Source organism: Piliocolobus tephrosceles, chromosome 11 (genome assembly GCF_002776525.5).
Source record: "Piliocolobus tephrosceles isolate RC106 chromosome 11, ASM277652v3, whole genome shotgun sequence".
Lineage (NCBI taxonomy): Eukaryota > Metazoa > Chordata > Mammalia > Primates > Cercopithecidae > Piliocolobus > Piliocolobus tephrosceles.
In genome coordinates this window covers 127,595,592-127,608,924 of record NC_045444.1, presented here as the reverse complement: position 1 = coordinate 127,608,924, position 13,333 = coordinate 127,595,592, and the positions used below count along the sequence as shown (strand labels likewise).

Below are 13,333 nucleotides of genomic sequence, written 5' to 3'. Positions count from 1 at the left end.
CACCAGAACCAGAACCCTGCCTTCTGCAAGTATGTCATGAGCAGCACCCAGTGGTGATACTATGCAAATCTCTGTTGGTACATCACACTGTGGACTATTGGTGCTCTTTTTACTACTAGAAATCAGCATTAGTGCCTTTACATCTAATCAGGATAAAGAACCAATTCCAGGAACCCTCCATCCCCACCCTCTCACCACTCCCCCACCCCCAATTATTTTCAAGCAAACGTTCCACACCTTTTACCATGTTGTATGTAGGTAGAAGCCATTTAACACACGCGAGTGACATTGTGTAAAATGAGAATGATCATTTGGAGTTTATTACCACCCCAACCCCCCAGTGGGATCTGAATGCCATGTGAGTCCGGGGCTGGCTTTCTGCTGGGGTCCTCTTGTCCTGGCATGTGGCCCACCCCAGCATGAAGCCTGGCAGGGAGGGCTCAGGTGGGCGGCGTGCGGAGGGCAGGCTGCTAGGCCAGGCCTCCCCAGGACCGCCCCACATCCAGCCTGTATCTCCTGAGTGCCATGCTGCGTTGGGGCAGGACAGGGCTGGCTCAGGGTTCCAGGAAAGATGCCCCACATGTGCCCAGAAACGTAGGCATCAAGGGAAGGCTGTGTGTGGGTGCACCCTGAGGGGCTGGGCTTCCTGGGCACCTGAATTCTTAGGGAGCCCTAATAGGCACATCCCCAAATGGTTGTCTGAGGATGGGCACAAAAATAGCAGATGGGGTCACCCTCACCCTCCACTGACATGAAACTGGACTGGGATCTGGCTCACGCGACCTTCCTTCTCTGCCGCAGGTTCCACGTCCACGGGTTAAGCATGCAGCCTGGAGCCCGCTGGCCCCCGTCCCCACTACACAAGGACCCCATCACAGGTGGGGGTCATACTCTTCCTCCAGAAATGGATTAAGCAACCAGCACGTGAGCCCTATGCTCTGTTTACTGGCTGCGTCCCCACAGCTCTTCCAGCTTCGGCCAGGCCAGGGTCACCTTCAGATTGAATGTGCGGGGCTCCTGAGGACTCGGGTCCTGAGACGGCCCCTCTTCCTGGGATGGGACCCCAGGCTCAGGTGACAGCACGGTGTTCCCAGGCCCCTGCATTTGGGGCTCGGGAGAGCAGGTGTTTCCGGGCCCCTGCATCTGGGGCTCAGGGGAGAGCAGGTGTTTCCGGGCCCCTGCATCTGGGGCCTGGGAGTTGACCCTGACTTCCTGGCCCCAGAAAGAAAAGGGAAGACACAGAGATCCCAGGAGAAGGGGCACAAGTGGGGAGGGTCGCAGGCTGCCCCAAAGCCCAGCTCCAGGCTCAGGAAAGCCTATCCCCGCTCACCCCTTCTGGAGGGCCTGGGTCTGTGGAGGAGCGGGGCTTAGGGGGTCTCCAAGGGTTAGAGTGCTCCAGGCTTGGGTGGGGAGGAGGGAGATGTGTTCGGGTGCTGAGGGCCTCCTGCGTCGGGCCCAGAGGGCCAGGCTGCGGCCACTGCCCAGGTGGGCAGCTCATCTCTCTGGCAGCAGCACGAAGAAGGCAGCCTTCAGGAAGCGGCCGAAGCTGCACAGTGCGGCTACCAGCCAGTGAGAGCGGAGGCCAGGGTCTGTGCTGACCACACATTTGAGGACATCAGTCTGGGAGGGAAGAGGGAGAACGTGAGAGAGCAGAGCCAACACCGCCAGACCCCCAGCACCACCAGGCCCCCCAAAACTGCCAGACGCCCAGCATCGCCAGGCCCCCTAGCACCGTGCACCAGAATATCAGCAAATTGTGTGAGGGAATGCAGGAGACTGTTCAGGAAGGAGGTATGCAGCCTGGACTGAAGTCTCCAGCACAAGACCAGACCTGACACTGTGCACATTCAGCCAGTGTGAAAGGCCAGGAGGCACCGGAGGTGGGGACAGAGGGCAGCCAGGCCAGCCGGAGGGCCCCTGCCGAGCAGGAGAGAGGCCTTCGTGGCCCTTGCTGGGGCTCCGGACATCCAGACCAGGGTGCCAGCTCCCCTCAACCACCTGCCTGCTGCGCCCCAGGGGCTACAAGTACCCCAGCGTCCTCCTGTGGGGCCTTGGAGCCTGAGCTGCCAGGAAGGGGCAAACCCAGCATCATTCAGACTCTGCCTGGAACAACAGCAGGAACTGCGCTTCCAGAAGCCCAAGGACTCCCTGGACCCTGAAGTTCCTCCTGGATGAGTGAATGAACATCCATTCCAATTCTCTTATTCCCTTCATTTCCTGCTAATAAATGAAGTCTTTTCCTTGCAGCCTAGACCTGTGGCCTTGGCGTTGCTCAAAGTGTCGTCGCCCACAGGGCACACAGTGCTCCGCCCCATGCCAGACTCCACAGGAGAAAGGCAGGAGGGACGGAAGTCTTGGGGTTTCTGTGCTGAGGGATGCCTGTAGCCACGTCATCTTAGGACAGTGCCCTCCGCCACCCCCAATTCAGCCTTCGGGAGACCACAGCTCCCACAGACCACTTGACTTCAATCTCTCAAGATGCTGAACCAAAGGCCCCAGCAGAGGGGTCTGAGCCCTGTCATCCCTGGCCACTGATGGACACACCGGGCCCAACACTCGCTGTGCAGGAAAGAACGCCGGACTCTGGGCAGGGGAGCCGCCCTCCATACCCAGGCCCCAGCAGCACCTGCAGTCTGGACAGGGCAGGGCGGGAAGTTGGGGGCATGGAGACAGATGAAGGGTTTGGCTCTGATACCCACCCCTCGGGGCCCTGCTTTTCCCACTCGGGTGGGCAGGGGCTGGGGGCAGCGGGTCTTTAGTACAGGGGTAGGGTCGGGGGTAAGTCAGTGCTGGATCCGGGCAGAGGAGAGCGCCCAGGGCCTGCCTGTAGGTCTCAGCCTTTGCCGCACTCCCTGCCTCGCCCACCTCCCCCAGCAGTGCTCAGGTGATCACCCACCCGCCACTCCCTCCCATACTTCTGCACCCTGGCACCCCAGCTCTCCCACCCCCGCGGGCACTCAGGCGCTCACCCATCCGCCGCGCCTCCGCAGCCAGGTTGCCAGGGTCTTGCGCACAAACTCCCCCAGGCAGTCCACGAGGGCGTGGACCATGGCAGGCTGGGCCTGCCTCACACAGTCCACGGCCAGCCCTGCGGCCACCGCATACAGGGACACCACCTTGCCCCACGTGATGCCTGCAGGGAGAGAGATGATCAAGACCAGAGCTTGAATCCCGCCCACGGGAGCACTTAAGGAAGGGGCTGGGCTTCTCTGAGCTGCTGTCGTGCTTGCTGTCCAGCTAATGAGCAGGGACCCTCCCAAGGGGGACCGCTCCCCTACAGGACGCCTGGCCGGCTGGCCGCCTGTCCACCCTCTCAGGTAGTTTCTCGGCAGGCAGGTTTCTTGACTCCACTGCACACCTGCCCAGCCCACGTCTGTGGAGGAGGCCGCAGCTACAATGGGGGGTGAGGCGAGGGAACTGAGGGCAGCAGCCGGATGGAGTGAGCAGCCAGTGACCTCACAGTCAGCACCCTGCGGCAGCCTGTTCCCGCAGCAGGTCTGGCATCCAGATTTTACATATAAAGAAGCTGAGGCCTACGGAGAAACCGCCTTCCCCAGACCCCTAACCTGCTGAGGCTGAATTGAGATGGAAGCCACCTTGAAAGAGAAGACAAAAGATGGTGACGGGGGGGACAGAACAAAAAGCAGGATACAACGCCTCAACACGGACAGACATTTTATATATTAGCAAGAAAAGAGAGGCTTTCAAAAGAACTACGAGCACAGAACTATAACAGCTGATTCACACAAAAAAATTTTTATAAATAAGAGACACAAAACATGTTCACCTTCATTCATAACCAAAGAAAGGCAAATTAAAACAAGATGTGATCTATTGCATTAAAAGCTTTTAGGCGAGGCACAGTGGCTCACACCTGTAATCCCAGCACTCTGGGAGGCCGAGGCGGGCAGATCACAAAGTCAGGAGTTCAAGACCAGCCTGACCAACATGGTGAAACACCGTCTCTGCAAAAGATACACAAAAAAATTAGCCGGGCGTGGTGGCATGCACCTGTAATCCCAGTTACTCGGGAGGCTGAAGCAGGAGAATCGCTTGAGCCTAGGGAGGCGGAGGTTGCAGTGAGCCAAGATTGCACCACAGCACTCCAGCCTGAGTGACAGAGCGAGACCCCATCTCTAGATAAATAAATAAATGCTTTTAAATGGCAGTGTGAGGATTCAGGCAACTGCAAAGCCTTGTAAACCTTGGTGGGCAGCCCAGCTGGAGGGCACTGGCAGTATCTGAACGGCCACAAAACATGCCGCCCAGCAGTGGTCCCTGGAGGGAGTCAGCCTGAGGACACCGCACATGCAAAGATGAAGCACTGCTCTCCGGTCCCTCATACAGCAGCAAACCTGGATCTTTTATGAAAACAAAAATCAGCTCCAACAAATAGTCACAGACGTTCACAGCGGCCAATTCACAATTGCCAAAAGGTGGAAAGAACCCAAGTGTCCTCCAACAGATAAATGGATACATAAGTGTGGTGGTCAGCCACAGAAGGCAGGCCGGGCGGGAGCCACCACACCCAGCATTTTTTTTTTTTTAATAGGGTCTCTTTGGCTGGCCACGGTGGCTCATGCCTGTAATCCCAGCACTTTGGGAGGCTGAGGCAGGTGGATCACCTGAGGTCAGGAGTTCTAGACCAGCTTGGCCGACATGGTGAAACTCTCTCTCTACTAATAATACAAAAATTAGCCAGGCGTGGTGGCACACACCTATAATCCCAGCTACTTCAGAGGCTAAGGCAGGAGAATTGCTTGAACCCAGGAGATGGAGGTTGCAGTGAGCCAAGATTGCACCACTGCAACTCCAGCCTGGGCGACGAGTGAAACTCTTGTCGCAAAAAAAAAAAAAAAAAAAACAAGAAAGAATAGGGTCTGCCTCTGTCACCCAGGCTGGAGAGCAGTGGTACAATCTCAGCGCGCCGCAACCTCTGCCTCCCAGGTTCAAGAGATTCTCCTATCTCAGCCTCCTGAGTAGCTGAGATTACAGGCATGTGCCACAATGCCCAGCTAATTTTGTATTTTTATTAGAGACAGGGTTTCTTCTTTTTGGTCAGGCTGGTCTCGAACTCCTTATCTCAGGTGATCCAACCACCTCGGCCTCCCAAAGTGCTGGGATTACAGGCGTGAGTCACTGCACCCGGCCATTTAAATTTTTCTTATAGTAAAACTGTAATTAGAAGAATTATATAAAAGTACATATGTGGCCGGGCGCGGTGGCTCAAGCCTGTAATCCCAGCACTTTGGGAGGCCGAGACGGGCGGATCACGAGGTCAGGAGATCGAGACCATCCTGGCTAACACGGTGAAACCCCGTCTCTACTAAAAATACAAAAAACTAGCTGGGCGAGGTGGCGGGCGCCTGTAGTCCCAGCTATCCGGAGGCTGAGGCAGGAGAATGGCGTAAACCCGGGAGTCGGAGCTTGCAGTGAGCTGAGATCCGGCCACTGCACTCCAGCCCGGGCGACAGAGCGAGACTCCGTCTCAAAAAAAAAAAAAAAAAACTATTGCCAACTTTTAAATGGGGAGGAAAATTAGTTCTACCACTTTGGAAATGAGTTATTCCAAAGTCCTGAGTGGGAACTTTGAAGCCCTAAATGAAAACAGCCAGAAACAGCACCTGTTGGCCTCTGCCTTCATGGGAGGCTCCTGGGGCTGGAGACTTGGAGACCCCACGGAACCCTGCCCTGCAGCCGTCAGGTGGCTCACATCACTAGCCAAAGCCCCAGCCAGTGCAGGTTGTGCCACCTGCCTGCAGTGGAGGGGCTGGGCTGGGCGCACACCCTCAGGGCTGCCTGCTAAGAGGAAGAGAGGGAGGCAGACCCGGGGGTCAGAGTGTGCAGGGATGGCTGGCATGGGAGGGGCCTCAGGCAGGGAGGCAAGGACATGTAAAGCACCTGGAGGCTAGAGGCTCACTCTATAGGCAAAAGGGCCCAGGAGGACTGGGATGGACAAAGGGTGAAGGGGACTGGGGTGCAGCTGCCAGTGGGCCTGAGGGGCAGAAGGGAGCAGCCCTGCCCTAGCTCCCTAGTCCTGTGGCTCTGGTTCAGAAACCCGTTGCAGGTCACGCAGCTCCTGTGCTTCAGCCTGCGTGGCTCCCCTCAGGCAGGTGGTGGTGTGGAGGCTGCCGCGTGGCCAGAGCCAGGCCTGCATGGGACAAGCCTGGGGCGCTAGGTGGGGTGGGGGATGTTGACCACAGGGGAGTCAGCTCCAGTTTTTCAGTGAAACCCACAAGACTTAAACTCAACTCTACACATGGTCCGAACCACCTGGTGGGTGCCCCCCAACATCCCCTGTCAGCTGTGTGCCCGCACATCCCGCCATCACCTTTCCCCTCAGCCCTCCCCGGCCTTCAGGCGCCCGCCCAGAACCAACCAGAGCCTTCCTAGAAACCGCCCCCACCTCAGGCCAGGCCCTGCTCAGGCAAGGCCAGGCGGGCAGGGGCATCCTGGCCCCATCCCCTCTCCCTGCCAAAGGGGGAGGCCCACCTCCGGGGCCTGCTCCACCTCCGGGGCCTGGGCAGGCTGCTGCAGTCTCAGAAGTGACTGTTCCTTTTAAAGCCAGCCTGAGGCTCGTAAACCCAGCAGCCCCGAGACAGACACCGGCAGTGGGGGCCAACCACGCACCGGCGTCGGCCCAGGGAGGGCCAAGAGTGGTCGTCAGCCCAGGACACCTTCCACTCCTGGCTTCCTTCCTGGGCCCCACCCGCTGCCTCCTCCGGGTGCCTGCCCGGGTTACCCTGGGGGAAGGAGGGGCGGGCACCAGCTCGCCAGCTCCTGCCACCGTGCTTTTGCCGCCCACTGTGCCGGGGACCCTGCCCCCTGCCCACCCGGCCCCTGAGCCACACCACCCGCCCACTCCCCAGCCCCTACCCACATGCACCCCCAGTCAACCTAGGTCTGCCCCATGACACGCCTCAGCCTGGCTGGGCCCGGCCCCCCACCCTCAGCCCCACCGGGCTGCCATATGGGGGCCTTGGAGCCACACTGCCAAAGAGGATTCATTTACAATCTCCCAGAGGAACACAGGAGCAGTGACAGAATCCAGGCTCTGAGGCCACCCCAAGGAGGATCAGACAGGGAGTCTCACCCACACCCAGCTCGGTTCTGCCTGCTGACCCCACACCACAGCCTGAGGCCACTGCCCTCCCCAGGTGTGGCCTGAGACACTCCAGCACATGCTGTGGCCACAAAACAAGCCTGGGGCAGGACCAGACCTCGCCTGGACTCCCATCCCAGGACTCAGCCTTCCCTCTCCAGCAGCCTGCAGGGTCACCGCTGCGTCCCAGCCTAAGTCACTTCTGTCCAGGGAGGTCAGCAGTGAGCACGTGTGGCACTGGAGGGCCGGACTCTGTCAGCAAACGCTGGCAGCCCCTGCCGCCGTGGCCTCCAGCCGAGGGTGTCAGCCCCGCTCTGTCCCCAGGCTTCTGGCCGGCCCACCGGGGTCAGAGGAGACGCCTGGGAGAGGCGCTGGAGGCCACCCCGTGAGGGTGGGGTCTGCCTGAGCGAGAGGCCGAGGTCCTCACACTTCTGGCCTCTTCCCCGTGCCCTCCAGTGGGTGGAGGTCCTGAGGCCATCTGAAGACCCCTAGCTCTGAGGGCCCCCCGTGGTGTGGGATGCATCTCCCACGGCGAGGGTGTGGCTTCCGCTGGCGCCTGCCTGATGCCCGGCTCCTGCTGCTGTCAGGACTGCCCTGCAGACAAGGCAGCTGAGGCCACAGAGATGACAGAGGGCCACAGTCACACAGCTGATTGGCCATGGACCCAGACCAGCTCCCAGACGAGGGTGTGCAAGGCCTCCCTGCTGCCAGGGCTCTTCCAAACACCCACCCCGGGAGAACAGCATCTCCTCCTCCAAACTTCAGGGATCCTGCTCACCCGGGGTTCGCTGGCCCAGAGCCGTGCCCAGCACCCGGACAGCACTTGGAAAACAGCTGAGGGATGTTCCGATCAGGGAGGTGCCACACTGGGGCCGGCGCACCACTCACCCCTACGGCAGCACCCAGCGCCTGCCACACCCGGGGCAGCTCATAGCATGGGGTGCCAGGACGGGACCCAAGGTCACAGAGGTCAAAGGCAAGGGGCTGAGTCTGCAGGGCCAGACCCGATGACACGGGGCAAGAGGACAGAAGCCACACTGGGCCAATCCAGGCCGAGCCAGCTGGACAAGTGGACAGCAGGACACCAAGCAGGGGAGACAAGCCCTGAGCCTCCTGTGGGCCTAGAAGCATATGGACAGCCGGGAGCAGCAGGAGCAGGGAGGCGGGGCCAGGAGTTACCTCTCCAGGGCAGAGATGGGAGTGCCCAGGGGGGTCACAGGTGAGGCAGGCACAGCCAGGTGAGACGCACTGCTGTTCTCCAGACACCCCCGGGAGCCGGTCAGCTTGGACTTCCTGCCCCCATGCTGTCCCCTCTCCTGGACGCTGGAGCCCTAAAGGCTCGCCTCTGACCATCAGAATCCAGCAGTTACCCATGACTTCTTTTTTTTTTTTTTTGAGACCAAGTCTCGCTCTGTCGCCCGGGCTGGAGTGCAGTGGCGCGATCTCGGCTCACTGCAAGCTCCGCCTCCCGGGTTTACGCCATTCTCCTGTCTCAGCCTCCCAAGTAGCTGGGACTACAGGCGCCCGCCACCACGCCTGGCTAGTTTTTTTTTGTATTTTTTTTTTAGTAGAGACGGGGTTTCACCGGGTTAGCCAGGTTGGTCTTGATCTCCTGACCTCGTAATCCGCCCGTCTCGGCCTCCCAAAGTGCTGGGATTACAGGCTTGAGCCACCACGCCGGGCCATCTGTGACTTCTGAGGGTCTATCCTAACAGCCTGGCAGCATCTACTCGGGAGCTGTCTGGGAAACCTGCTCCTGGCCACTCCTCGGGACACAGCACCACGCTATGAGAAGCCTGAGCCCCGCGCGGGGGCCCCTGCAGGAACCCAAGCATCCCGAGGACATGCCACCCCACAGGACCGCAGGTCGTGCAGCCTCACTGATGCTGGACCACGACCACCACCGCTTGAGAAGCCTGTGCCAGCTGCTCAGCAGGCCTACCAGCCTGCAGAACCACAAGAGACCCTGAATGCTGTGGTGTGAGCCCACGCTGGTGGCTGGGCAGCTCCTGACACCCGCAGCAGTGAGACAGCAGTGAGATGGCACCGGTGGGCACTGGGCAGCGTCAGGATAGTTGGGGGCCGGCTCATGGGGTCCCTGTGAGCCTGAGCCAGACCCTAGATCCCTCCCTGAGGTCCCATGGGACGGGCAGGCTGGGCATACCTGCAGAGAAGATGTGGCCAGCCACGGCCAGGAACGCATCGGTCACCACAGGCTCAGACTGCAGGGAGATGTGCAGCTGACGAGCCACGTTGCGGTAGACGCTGGGCCGGATCATCTCCAGCTCATCCCCTGTGTGGTCACAAAGGCAGTGAGAGACAGCCCACGCCCCAGCTCCCTGGGACACAACTGGCTTGGGGCACACCCTGCACCTGACCCCACCTGACCCTGCTTGAATTCCAGCCTGTTCCTCACTTAACTTGTCTGATTCCCACCTCCACTTAACCTCATCTGACCTCCCTTGAGCCGTCCCCCAACCTTGGCCCCTAGAGACCAGGAGACCAAGGAAGTGCTGAGGGTGCCCCTAGTCCTGGCCCTCTGACGAGCCAGCCCCTAGGCCAAGCCGGCCAAGCCAGTGGGGCGGGAATCCTGCGAGAGCGTGGGCCGTGCCTGCTGGTGACTCACAGCCGACAGGCAGCCGAGCTGCCCAGAGCAGGAGGGACCAGGCAGGCGGCCAGAGCCCGACGTGGGGAGGAGCTGGGCAGGGAAAGCTTCGGGGTGAGAGCAGGGGGAAGCCCGAGAGCCTGGCTCAGGCCCTAGCATGGCTCAGGGACCGCTCAGGTGCAGAGGGTGAGCCGCTGTCCTGAGCCACCCGCACTGCCACACTCCCACCTGGGCTCTTGCTGCCAAGGGGACGTGCTTGGAGGTGGCACTGCATCAGCCCCGCCCTGGCAGCCGAGGACGGCCCCCTACAGGCCCACCGCCCCGAGTGCTGCCTGTGGCGCCCTTGGCAGCAGCAGTGCACAGGCACAGGGCAGATGGTGCTGGCAATGCCACAGGGCCCTGGGATTGGGAGTCCCCAGCCCAGCCAATTCTCCAGCCAAAGCAAACAGGGTAATGTTGCTGACCAGACCATTCTGGCCGATAAAGGCGCCCTCATCCCCGGAGCCAGCTGCTCTGTATCTCATTAATTAAGATCTGGAACCAGAGCAGAGCCCAGGAGAGGCTGACCGGGGGTGGGGGGTGACATGGAAATTCCCAGGCCTGACCCTGTGGCTCCCAAACACAGACCTCTGGGGCTGCTGCAGGCTGGCCCCAGACTGAAGGTGGGGACACAGCCCAGGCTTCTTCCTGTCTGTGCTGCCCGAGGGCAGGGAGACAGCACTGGCCTCGAGAGACTGACCTCGAGGAGCTCTGAGGGCAGATGCAGGTCTGAGCTGTGTCCCTCCGGGGCCCCGTTGGACATCTGGGACTTCCTCTCAGCCATTCCAGGGCTCTGGCATCATCTTCTCAGAAGGCCACTAAAAGATCCCCTGGGGTCATTCTCAGAGTCTGGCTAGAGGCAGCAGCAGGTGGCAGGTCTCACGGAGTCCCACCAACCACCTCGCTCCTTCCGCCCTAGGCCTCAGATGGGACTCCACCTCCTCCTGGAGGCTCTGTGCTGGCCCCCATGGATTCTGTCTGTACCCCACACACACTCCCGGGCAGGCCAGGTCTACACAGCTTTGCTCTCTGGGCCCAGCCCACCATGTAAAGGCAGGGGCCACCCACAGCCCATGCCAGCGTCAGCCTGAAAGGAGGCAGTGTGTCCCCTCAGAGGGTCGTGACCTCCGACCCCGACCCCAACCCCCTGCCTGGAGAGCCACCGATTCAGAGTTTCACCGCTGCTGTCACCTCCCCTTCCCGGGCTCGGCCACAAGCGCCCCATGTGCCCTCTTTGGGCACCTCATAAACATTCACAGGTGACGGCGGCAGCCCAGCTGTGGTGAGGGGACTGGACAGACACAGCGAGGCTGGTCCCACCCTCTGCAGTCCAGACCTTGGAGACAGTGGGGGCAGCCAGTGGGCTGTGTGTGACCCCAGAACCGAGCACTCCCAGATGTCCTCACAGCACCAGCGAATACTGAGGCTGTGGCTACCCAGCCCGGTGGGCGCAGTTTCCAATGGGGGGGCCTCGGAGGCCTTGGAATCCAGAGGGCAGCGGGCGGGAGGGCGGGATCTCAGCCAGTAACAGCAAGGATCTGTTTTCCAAAATAAACATCGGGACACGTGCTCCTACAAAGGGTTTCTGTGCCCAGCTGAGAACAAGGGTCACTGTGGAAGCTTAGCCACCCACTAATAGATTATTCTTTCTGGAGCTTTCTATTGTTTATGGCCAGCATGGCTGAAATCTGGGCTGAGCAGGCAGCTGATGGGGGGGCCTGTGGCGTGGGAGGCCTGAGACCAGATCCGGGAGCACCCTCCTGGGTGGCCCTGTCCCGAGCGCCTGGTCGTCCCAGGCAGGGGGTGGGCGCCCCTGGGCCAGCCCCCTATCTCGGCCTCGGAGGGAGGCTGCGGCCCAGCAGGGGAGGAGGCGCAGCTGGGGTCCCACCAGGGCGCACTCACCCAGGCGCAGGAGCACCGCGCACACCTCGGCCAGGCGTCCCGGGACCGGCGCGGCGCGCTCGGGCGCGCTCCAGGAGAGGCCGGCGCGCAGCAGCCGCGCGTGCACGTACTCCCGGCCCAGCGCCTTGGCCTGGGCCACCAGCTCCTTGTCGGTGGGCGAGCGGTCAAAGGCATCCATGATCTCGGCGGCGAAGACCGAGGAGCGCCGCAGCACCTCCATGGCGGCGACGCGGGTGGGGGGCGCCGCACCTGCGGGCACAGGCGCTCAGCCGGGTGGAGGGAAGCGGCGCGGGGAACGGGGCGCGCGGGGCGCCGGGCTGGGCGTGGCCCTCGGGAAGGGCCGTAGCCGGCGCCCGGTCCGCTCTCGTTTTGTGTGCCCCAAATTTTTAAACACCCAGCGCCACGTTCTTTCAGAGCCTCAATTCAGCCACAGACATTCCCCGCGGCTGCCAGGGAGCGTAGGGGCCGCCGGGCCCGCCCTCGAAGACGAGCGCGTGGGCGGCGGGGGCGGAGGGCACAGCCCAGCGCGTCCCCCACGGACCGCCCGGACCCCGGCCCGCCCCGCCCCCGCCCGGGGCCGCCCACCTCCGCCGCTCGCGTCCTGCGCGCGTGTCCCCGGCCTCGCCGCTCCCGTGGCACCCCGGGCACCCCGGCACGGACGCCACGCCCGCCGCGCTCACCTCTCCCGCCGCATGGCGCGGGCGCCGGGGTGGAGCTCTGGCTTCAGGATCTGCTCGCCGCCGCCGACGACCTCGACCCTTCCATTCAGACCCGCGAGGACGCGCGCCCCGCCCCGGCGCCCGCCCCGTCCGCGCCCGAGCCGGGAGCGCGAGGTCCGCGGGGCTTCCCGCGCTCGCTGGGGCTCCGGCCGCGGCGTCGGGGTCCTGGGCAGCTAGGGGGGCACCGCGCGACTCCCAGCCGGCGAGGGGCTGGGCTTAAGGGCTTGGCCTTCTAAGGGAAAGGCAACCCCCGGGGGCGGAGTCGGGGAGACGCGGCCCGAGCTTCTCCGACCGCCTCCCCGCTTAAGGAGGACCGAGCGAGTTTCCTGGATGCGCCCGGAGAAGGCGGCCAGGCCGGAGCGGCCCCTGCAAGGCGGAGCAATGGAGACCTGCAACCAGCCCCAGCCGCCTGGATGTTCGCCCGGGTCCCTTTGAAAATTGCGTTGTCTGTCTGCTTCGTTCGTAGAGGTTCTTTCCATAGTCTGGTACGAGCTCTTGGTCCGACGCATGCACTTTGTATTGTAGACGGATTCTTGGATTCCCATTTATTGACGTTATCGCAAATACTTTCTTCTATTTTGTAGTTTACTTTTGCTTTGGATGAACTGGAGTTACTCTTAGTGATGTCCAATTTATCAATATTTTCTTTATAGTTAGTAACTTTTTATTAGGATATCCTCCTGTGTTTTAGAAGCTTGTTTTAGGGCTCGTATTTAGATCTATGATTGATTACATATTAATTATTGTGAATGGTGTGGTACGGAGCCAGAGCTCATTTTTTTCCGTGTGGATATCCAGTTGACCTGGCATCATTTATTGAAAAGCATAATTTTTTTTCCACCGAATTGGAGGAGTCCCCAGTATCTCAACATAACTCAACTGAAGAGTGTGTGGGTGTGTGTGGGTGTGTGTGTGTCTTTCGGAACTGTATCCCACTGGTTTATTTCTTTATTCTTGATTCAACCT

At 61.0% G+C, this 13,333-nt stretch overlaps 1 protein-coding gene across 1 annotated transcript; it reads right to left on the bottom strand.

The window, feature by feature from the left end:
- Positions 1 to 925: 925 nt before the first annotated feature.
- On the bottom strand, positions 926 to 12,431 carry BOK (BCL2 family apoptosis regulator BOK). The gene is made up of 5 exons (XM_023195113.2): positions 12,329 to 12,431; positions 11,649 to 11,897; positions 9,267 to 9,395; positions 2,970 to 3,133; positions 926 to 1,620 (listed from the first exon to the last, which is right to left on the bottom strand). Exons 2-5 carry the CDS (start codon positions 11,866 to 11,868, stop codon positions 1,495 to 1,497), a joined length of 639 nt encoding a protein of 212 aa, XP_023050881.1. The 5' UTR covers positions 11,869 to 11,897; positions 12,329 to 12,431; the 3' UTR covers positions 926 to 1,494.
- Between the last annotated feature and the right edge of the window lie 902 nt (positions 12,432 to 13,333).

Coding starts and splice junctions, on each gene's coding strand:
- BOK (XM_023195113.2), bottom strand. CDS start 11,868: ATGGAGGTGCTGCGGCGCTCCTCGGTCTTCGCCGCCGAGATCATGGAT. Junction 9,396..11,648: donor CGCGGTGCTCCTGCGCCTGG/GTGAGTGCGCCC, acceptor GTGACCACACAG/GGGATGAGCTGGAGATGATC. Junction 3,134..9,266: donor TGGCCACATCTTCTCTGCAG/GTATGCCCAGCC, acceptor CTCTCCCTGCAG/GCATCACGTGGGGCAAGGTG.